Source organism: Ursus americanus, chromosome X, assembly GCF_024610735.1.
Source record: "Ursus americanus isolate L20-20 chromosome X, mUrsAme1.1.p, whole genome shotgun sequence".
Classification (NCBI taxonomy): Eukaryota; Metazoa; Chordata; class Mammalia; order Carnivora; family Ursidae; genus Ursus; species Ursus americanus.
In genome coordinates, this window is record NC_142164.1 from 64,470 (window position 1) to 73,972 (window position 9,503).

A 9,503-nucleotide genomic window follows, 5' to 3' on the forward strand; every position below is an offset into this window, starting at 1 on the left:
TACACTATTTGTCTTTCTCTGACTTATTTCACATAGCGTTATACCTTCTGGATCCATCCATGTTGCAAATGGCAAGATTTCATTCTTTTTTATGGCTCAGAAATATTCCAAATTGTGTGTGTGTGTGTCTTCTTTATCCATCCATCTATGGGTGGACACTGGGATTGCTTCCGTATTTTAACTATGGTAAATAATGCTGCAATAAACATAGGGGTGCATACATCTCTTTGAATTAGTGTTTTCACTTTCTTTGGGTAAATACCCGGTAGAGGAATTACTTGATCATAAGGTAATTCTATTTTTAGTTTTTTGAGGAACCTCCATACTGTTTTGCACAGTGGCTACTCCAGCTGGCATTCCCACCAACAGTGCACAAGGGTTTCTTTTTCTCCACATCCTCACCAACACTTGTTGTTTCCTTTGTTTTCGATTTTAGCCATTCTGACAAATGTGAGGGGATCTCTCATTGTGGTTTTGACTTGCATTTCCCTCATGATGAGTGATGTTGAGCATCTTTTCATGTGTCTGACACCCTACCCACTTTTGCCATAAGTTTGACTAGGCTTTTAGGGCTCCGAAAGACCCTTCCAGGCAGCCAAGTGAGAGCGCAGGAAGGGTGGCTGATTCTGTCTCGGATGGGCCTCTCTTGTATTCCCTTACGTACTGCTTCCACATTGTTGAAATAGAGGTAGTAAAGATTACCCTAAATGTCCCACCCATTTTGAGGCACTTAACTCATGGTGACAACCCTCTACGTATCCCCCTTCCCCGCCCCCCACACAGACTAAAGGCAAAACAGAAATCTACTGCCAAACCGTGTCCTTAAATCTCACCCCAAAAAGATTAGTGCTGTATACAGCTTCAGCCTAGAGGATGCATTTTCCCAAAGCTGAATGATTGAGGAGATTATATTCTAAAGAGTTCTCATTATCATTCTCAAAACTGTAAAGAGAATAAAATTGAATTTAAAAGCACCCAGTTTGTAACGTTTGCATGTAACACTTGGACCAAAAAGCCTTGTAAAATGTAATATTTTGAAAGGGGACGCTATCCTGCTCTTGGGGAACAAAGACACCGTCTTGCACATACATGACCACACAATACCAAAGAACCATGCTGATTTTACACATTTGAGTTAAATAAGACTTGCAGAGAGATCCCTACTACAAATGAAAGTTGTCGCGTGGACTAGGCATACTTCTCAGAACAGAACCTAGAACCAGAACTGTGAATTCCAAGGCACATAGGACCCATGTGCATTAGAACACACACACACACACACACACACACACACACACACACACACACACACACCTCGGGCGCCTGGGTAGCGCAGCGGTTAAGCATCTGCCTTAGGCTCAGGGCGTGATCCCAGCGTTCTGGGTTCGAGCCCCACATCAGGCTCCTCCACTAAGAGCCTGCTTCTTCCTCTCCCACTCCCCCTGCTTGTGTTCCCTCTCGCGCTGGCTGTCTCTCTGTGTCAAATAAATAAATAAAATCTTAAAAAAAAAAAAAGAACACACCCCCCCCCTTCTCTTGCACAGGACACATTTGCATTGCAGCTGAGTAAGGTTCACATCGCAAAGGATCTCTGTAGATTCATTGAGTGGCACGGCCTGAGTACTAGGCACACTGTAAATTTCAAATGAGTGAATACATCATGGACTCGAAAGACAACCATCTGTTTTTCCACTTTCTGTTTCCTGATATGTAGAGAAGCTGTGCCCATGTTATAGATGGAAGTAAAGTTAAACCACAAGTTAGGAGCATCAGAATGGCTTTATTATGGACCTAGGGCTGTAGCCACAATGGTATATGTAATCAAATCACTCCCACGAACATGTGTGGGGCGGATGAAACAAAGGAGAACTTGAGTGGTCGCACGGATAGACATTGATCTATGCCAAGAAATCAAATCACGATAAAAAAAAATCATATAGCTTAAGTACTGAGAGCTATGCAAAATCAAATCCTCACTTGGCAACAAAGATGTGGGGGGCAGGGGAGTCGGGTGGAAGAAGAGGTAAGGGATAAAGGGGGTTCTTATTTGTATGTGGTCAGTTTTGGGGAAGAGAGCCATGTCCTCCATTGATTCTACCGTGTTGTTGTTGTTTCCCTCCCACTGTCATGGAAATAAGTTTTTGGGATACAGGTAACTTCCGGTCAACTAAATTCCTATGGAGGCAAGAGGAAAGAGATAAACAAAGGTAGAACTGCTAGGATTCATGTCATTTCTTCCACGCGCCCCCCCCCCGCTCCAAATGCCAGTGGAGATGCACGAAGTTCTGTCACAAGCAAAAAGTCACTTAGTTAATGTGATTCATCAGATGCCCTGTCCTGAGGGGGAGACGCTTTCTTGCAGAACGAGGTGAAGGAGGTGGTTCTGCTCAGCACTCAACAGTGGCCACATCTCCACTTGCAGCGACTTGACAGCTTCTGTGTCCTTTTCGTGGGTAGCCATGACCAAGGACTGGAGCAGCAGGAACAGCTCCTCGGGAAGCTGGCCACTGCTCTCCTGCCCATGGCTGTCGAAAGCCTCCCAGGAGTACTTCTCCAGGGTGTGGGCATGCTCCGGCAGGAGCTTGGCGGGCGGTGGTTGCAGGAGGAGCAGCAGCAGCACGCGGGACACCTCGCAGCGGACCAACACGTCCGAGAAGGCTCCCAGCGCGGCGGGAGCGGGCGCACCGGGCGCAGAGCCGGCGCTTGGAGGGAGCAGCGCGGCGGGCAGGGCCGGGGCCGCGCCGGGTCCCACCTGCTGCCCTGGCGGCGGCGGAGGCGGCGGTGGCGGCAGCGGCGGCGGCGGCGGCGGCTGCACCGGGTGGCTGCCGTGCTCCCGCGCCAGGCGCTGCATGCGCGTAAAGACCGCCAGGGCGCCGTTGTAGTCGCGCGCCAGCAGCTGGCAGGAGGCCGCGTCGCCAAGCGCCTGCAGCGCGGCCAGGGGCAGCAGAGGGAGCTGCAGCTGGGCGGCGCGCTGGAAGTGGCCGGCGGCGGCGGCCGGCTGGCCCAGGTCGCGCAGGGCGGCGGCCAGCTCGAGGCAGAGGGCGGCGGCGGCGGCCGGTTGGCCCAGCTCGAGGTGCAGGCGCACGGCGGCGCCCAGAGCACTGGCAGCGGCCTGCAGCGGCTCCCCGTAGGCTGCCGGGCAGACGAGTCGTTGGCGTGCGTCACGCTCCTGCCGCAGGAAGAGTCGGGCGGCCTCGGTCAGCGCCAGCGCCTCCCCAGGCCCGTGGAAGAGCGCCTGCTGGCAGCGCGCGACCGCCAGCTGGCACCAGGCCGCGTAGGGCAGGCACTCCTGGGCGCGCAGCTCGCGGCCCAACTGTCCAAACTGCTCGCCCGCCTCTGCCACGTTCGGCTTCCGCAGGAACCGCTTCTTCAGCTTGTTCGACACCTGGCGGTAGCGGGCCAGGAAATCCCCAGCCTCAGGCCCGGGACCCGCACCGCCACCCAGGCCAGAGGCGGACGCCGCCATGTTCGCCGCCCGCGCGCTGACGCAGACGGTTGGACGTGGCGGCGCCTGGATGCGACGTGCCTTGCGTCCCGCTCGCACCGGCTGGCCGCGCGACCGCGCGCGCTCGCGGAGCCCGCGCGCCGCGTTGCCCTGGTGATAGGCAAAAGAGCGGGATCCGCGGCTCGAGGCGTCGCCGGGTGCCAGTCGTCTCTGCAACTCGCGGGTCCTGGGGCGGGGCCTGGCCAGGTGCCCGCTGTTGCCAGGCGACAGCCCGTTTGCCCAGGTCGCTGCTACAGGCGTCTCCTAGCGTCTGTAACCCAACCCGACCGAAACTCAACTCGCGACCCCGCGTGGCTCTAAGGCCAAGCTTGCATGCTTCCTGATTGCCAGCGGCGCCCCCCTCCCCGCCCCCCGCCGCGCCGCCGTCACTCCTCAACCTTCCGGTCAAAGCCCCCGCCCCACTAGACTCCGTGTACCAACGGGTCCGTCCACCCCTCCGTCCCGCACCCGGGTTGCGGTTGTCCGTTCACCCCCATCGCGACGCCGCAGTCACGGTCTTGCGCTCCAGCCCAAGGGAACACCATCCTTCCCGGGCCTGTCCCGGGCTCTGACTTGCTCAGAGCCAACGCGGGGGTCTTCTGTGCCCCAGCCTCACCCCCCAGCCCAGCCAGCCCCTCCCACCCAGGGCCACCCGCTGCAGCGTCCCCGAGAGAAACTGCTCTTCTCGGTCCTCCCGGACTCTGACCGCTCCCCGCACCCCAGGCGGACGCCGCCACCGCCCCCACCCCTCCGCCCCTCCAACGAGGGGGGCGTCCCCCAACCACGTCCCACGCGAAGCGACTGCAGCACACACACATGGCGGTTCTTTCTTTTTTATTGTTTTTACACGTGGGTTTCTTGACCGTCAAGGACTCTGCCCAAGGCACCCGCCAGGCCGGGGCCGCCCCAGCTGCGAGCAGGCCTGGCTGGTGCCTGATGGCCGGCCGGCCAAGGCCCGGGCACCCAGGTCACGTCGTCGGGCAGCTAGTCGTCGGGCAGCTAGTCCCAGGGCGGGGCCACCTGGGAGATGGTCGTGGTCCCGAAGAAGCCGCTGAGCAGCGCGTGGTTGTGGACTGCCATGTCCACGAGCTGCGGGGTGATGCGCGTCCCGCCGCTGTTCTGGGCCTCGTTGCCCGCCAGCTCCAGGACTTTGGCCGTCAGGTACTGGATGATGGCTGCTAGGAAGACCGGTGCGGACGAGCCCAGGCGCTGGGCGTAGCGGCCCTCGCGCAGGAGGCGCTCCACGTGGCTCACAGAGAACGACAGCTCGGCTCGGGCAGTGCGGGAGCGGGTCCGCCTCTGGCCACTGGACGACCCTCGACGGCTCCTCTCCCCCGGCATGCTGGGCCTTGGCTGCGCTTTCTCCGACGGGCCTAGCTCGCGGTGCGGTGCGGTGCGGTGAGGTGCGGTGCGGTGCGGTGCGGTGAGGTGCGGTGCGGTGCGGTGAGGTGCGGTGCGCCAGCGGGTCCCAGCTTCTTAAAGCAGCGGGTACTCGGGGCCCCTACGCCATATCCCAGCGACCACGGACCGACCCCCTTCATTGGTCCGGGTGCACACTTCGTGACACGTAGATCCGGTGAGGTCACTGCTTCCCCATTGGCCTCTGCCGGGAGCCTGGGCCTGCAGAGAAATGGCGCTGGCAGGAGCCTGCTCAGCCTGCTCCCTGCAGCCTCTCTTTGAGGGAATGCTCACTTTCCGCCCCACGGGGACATTGTACGGAAGAAAACAACAACAACAGACGTGGAGGATCCCGTGGCACCAAGCAGACACTCGAGGTGTGGGGAGACCATCACAACTACCTAGCTCCAAAACGTGGGCGCCACCCCAAAAAGAAACCCCCGGACCTGACAGGCGGTCACTCCCGACTGCACCCCCCCTCCCCACCTCCCCCGTAGCCCCCAGGCAACCACTGATCTGCTCCCTGTCCAATAGAGGTTTGCCTCTTCTGCAGACTTACCTAGAGATGGGATCATAAGACGAATAGGTAGGTGGCTTTTTGCGTCTGGCTGCTTTCGCTTAGCACCCATGTTTTCTTTAGGGTCCCTCCACGTGGTAGCATGAATCGGCACTTCAGGTCCTTTGATGGCTGAACAGTAGTCCACTGCATGGACACACCACGTGTTGTGTATCCCGTTCACCAGTGGACAGGCGTTTCGGTGATTTCCACCTTGGGGCAGATGGGGAGTGCGCAGCGGTGGATGCTCCCGTGCAGGGTTCTGTTTGAGCACCTGTTCCCAATTCCTTCGGCCATGCACCTAGGACGGGGACTGCGGGGTCGTATGGTAATTCTGTGTTTAACTTACTGCGGAGCTGCCCAACTGATTCCCACAGCAGCTGTACCACTTTCCGATCCCAGCAGCAGTGTGCGACGGTCCCAATTCTTCCACATCCTCGCCCAAACTCGTCATTTTCCACTGGCTTCGTTTTTCTTGGGCCTAGAATAGTCATCCTACTGGGTGTGAAGTGGTATCTCATGGTGACTTTTTGTTTTCTTTTGGGGGAGGGGGGGAGGGGAGGGGCAGACGGAGAGGGGGAGAGAGAGAGAATCTTAAGCAGGCTCCAAGCCCAGCGCACAGCCGGCCCTGGAGCCTGAGGAGGGGCTCGCACTGACAACCCTGAGATCGTGCATATGACCTGAGCCCAGGTCCAGAGTCCAAACGTTCAACCGACTGAGCCACCCAGGCTCCCCTCGCGGTGGTTGTGATTTGCACGTCCCTAATGGCAGCTTTTCATGTGCCTCTTGGCCATTTGTACGTGGGCTTTGGAGGAATGTCTGTCTGCTCAAGTCCTTTCCCCATTTTTCTCTTTTTAACCCCATTGTTTGCCTCTTTGTTGTAGAGTTCTAAGTGTTCTTTATGCGTTCTGAAAAATAAGCCCTTATCACATACATGATTTGCAAATGCTTCTCCCATCCTGGGGGGGGGGGGGTTCGCCTTTCACTTTCCAGACAGTTCCTTCCCCTCCCTCCTCCCTCCTCCCTCCTCCCTCCTCCCTCCTCATCCTGGGGGTTTGGGCCTTTCACTTTCTTTTTTTTTTTTAAGATTTTATTTATTTATTCGACAGAGAGAGAGACAGCCAGCGAGAGAGGGAACACAAGCAGGGGGAGTGGGAGAGGAAGAAGCAGGCTCATAGCGGAAGAGCCTGATGTGGGGCTCGATCCCATAACGCCGGGATCACGCCCTGAGCCGAAGGCAGACTCTTAATAGCTGTGCCACCCAGGCGCCCCTGGGCCTTTCACTTTCTAGACAGTCCCTCCGCTTCCTCCTCCTCCTCCTCCTCCTCCTCCTCCTCCTCCTCCTCCTCCTCCTCCTCCTCCTCCTCCCCCCTCCTCCTCCTCATCCTGGAGGTTTGGGCCTTTCACTTTCTAGACAGTCCTTCCCTCTCCTCCTCTTTTTCTGGCTATGCTTTTGCTACCATATTTAAGGAACTGTTGCGTAATAGAGTTTCTAGACAGAGTCCTTCGATGCACAAATGTTTTTCATTTGGATGCGGTGCAACTTTCCCTTTGTTTTTCTTCTTCCTCCTCCTCCTCCTCCTTCTTTTCCTTCTTCTTCTTTCCCTTCTTCTTCTTCTTCTTCTTCTTCTTCTTCTTCTTCTTCTTCTTCTTCTTTTCTTCTTCTTTCTTCTTTCGTGGCTGTGCTTTTCTGCCATATTTAGGGAACTCTGGTGGTTAACTTGATGCGTCAACTTGGCTATGCCATGGTACCCAGTTATTTTGTCAAACATTTTTCTAGGTGTTTCTGAAGTATTTCTAGATGAGATTAACATTTAAATTAGTAGAATTTCACCCCCTCCCCTGTAGCCAATAAAATGTGAAATACATACATACATACATGCATACATACATAAAATTTCAGTAAGACATATTGTGCCCCATAATGTGGGTGATTCTCATCCAATCAGTTGAAAGCTTTACTTGGAAAAAAACTGACCTCCCCCAAGGAGAAGGAGATTTTGTCAACAGACTTTTTTGGTCTTGAACTGCAATATCAGCTCTTCCTTAAGTCTCCAGCATGGTGTCCTAGCCTGCAAATTTTGAGGTTGCCATCCTCCACAGTATTATGAACCAATTCCTCATAATGTCTCTCTCTCTTTCTCTCTCTCTCTTTTTCTACACACAGACACACACACACACACACACACACACACACACATATTCCATTGTTTCAGTGTCTTTTGAGAATCCTGACTAAACAGATTTTGGTACTAAGAGAAGTTCTAGAGCAACAGAATCTTAAGAATGAATTTTCTAAATTGGTTCTGGCATTTATGGAATTGGTTGTGTAGTTACTAATGAGTCTATTGCCAGGAGTAAAGAGAATACTGATAGTCCATGACATGATATGGCAATAGAGATACACCAAATATCACCATTGGATATTACTAATCAAACAGTAATAAGAGGCAAGTTTCTGGGTGACCATGTACATAAAACTTTAGAACATTTTTGTCAAGCTAATGAACATAATGAGTTGGCTGTGTAATGTCAGAGGACAAAGTGGGGAATAAATGAATGAGCTCTGGAATTCAAATTCCCAACTCAGGTACCACATAAATGACCTGAAAGCTTCTCCATCTGTGCTGAAGGGACCTTTATTTCCTGTAGCCACAGAGCTGAGTTCTTTGAAAACCAAACCCAGAAACTCATTCTGGAAGTGACTGAGTTACAATGAAAATTGAATCCCCAAACTTGAAGAATGTTAACTGTTAAAGTGTGGGTGAAAATTGGATGGAGGTATAGAGGAAAACCTTGATGAAGCTGGGGATTTTGAACCCCTAGATTCTGATGTCTTCGTTGCCAGTAAAAACAACCTCTCTACCCCTGTCTGAGAGATTAAACCTGCGTTTCTCTGGGGAAAACTGTAATAGCCTCCCTTGAGGTATTTGCCTTGCAAAACACTGCCATTTATCCTCAGGACCTCCACCACCCCTTTCTGTTTCTAGACTCATAACTAGACTCAAGTCCCAGCAGGCCCTACAGGTGAGGCACAAAGTGTGATCCATGAGGAGGTGTGCTGCTACGCTCCAAAGAACTGCTTGATTTTTCTAATTTATACAGACAAATCTGGGGACTGTATGTGGGAATGGATATTAAGAGTGTGGGTAATGGTGGAAGAAACATAAAGTTGAATTAAGCCAAACACATTGATTTGGGCCAATTAAGCAGTGATTCTGTATTCAATATTGCAGCTTGTGGAGTTAAAAAAGGGCTCTAGCACTTTGGTTATTTGGCTGAAACATGGACAAAAAGGTGGCCCACAGTAAATTAACCTGAAATATTAGTTCTGCCTTGGTATACTGTAGAGGGAAGGATTCAAAAGCTTAATGAGTTTGGAATATGGAGTGATTTTTCATTTAATACCTACTCATCCACCTTGGGAAGGTTTAGAGGGCACACCTTTCATCACAACTGTCAAATACATTTGTGAAGGAAGCCCCAGTATCTTTGAGGAGCTACTGTGAACAATCTTTTCTGTAGGCCAGGACTTAACTATGGAAATTGCTGCCACTGAACTGGGAAATCAAAATGCAATAGGAGTTATTAGACCCTGGAGGTGGCAGGAGCCAAGTGACAGGAACTCAATAGCCAAAGGCAAGATAGGAGTGGTTAACATAACGGACAGCAGATGAAGCAAGAATCAGAATAGCCTGATTCATGGAGACCTATGATGTTGGCTAGTTGATCACAATGTTCCTAGAAGTGAAGTAGATAGGAAGATATATTATTTGGCTAGGGCTACCATAACAAAATATCACAGATTGGATGACTTAAACGACAGACATTTATTTTCTCACAATTATGGAGGCTAGAAGTCCAAGAGCAAGGTATCATTCTTAAGAAGAATGAAGAGCTGATATTGCATTTCAAGACCAAGAGCAAGGTATTGTTTTGCCTGCAGCCTCTCTCCTTGGCTTGAAGATGGCTGCCATCTCACTATGTTCACACATGGCCTTTTGTGTGTGTGTATGTATCTTTAGTGTCTCTTCCTCTTCTTATAAGGACACTGATAATATTGGA

At 52.7% G+C, this 9,503-nt stretch overlaps 2 protein-coding genes across 2 annotated transcripts; both read right to left on the minus strand.

Annotated features, from left to right (window-relative positions):
• Positions 1 to 1,760: 1,760 nt before the first annotated feature.
• Positions 1,761 to 3,681, minus strand: LOC123786647 (40-kDa huntingtin-associated protein). The gene has a single exon (XM_045788950.2). It carries the CDS (start codon positions 3,464 to 3,466, stop codon positions 2,324 to 2,326), a length of 1,143 nt encoding a protein of 380 aa, XP_045644906.2. The 5' UTR covers positions 3,467 to 3,681; the 3' UTR covers positions 1,761 to 2,323.
• Positions 3,682 to 4,301: 620 nt separating this feature from the next.
• Positions 4,302 to 6,405, minus strand: H2AB2 (H2A.B variant histone 2). The gene is made up of 2 exons (XM_045788952.2): positions 5,442 to 6,405; positions 4,302 to 5,104 (listed from the first exon to the last, which is right to left on the minus strand). Exon 2 carries the CDS (start codon positions 4,823 to 4,825, stop codon positions 4,484 to 4,486), a length of 342 nt encoding a protein of 113 aa, XP_045644908.2. The 5' UTR covers positions 4,826 to 5,104; positions 5,442 to 6,405; the 3' UTR covers positions 4,302 to 4,483.
• Between the last annotated feature and the right edge of the window lie 3,098 nt (positions 6,406 to 9,503).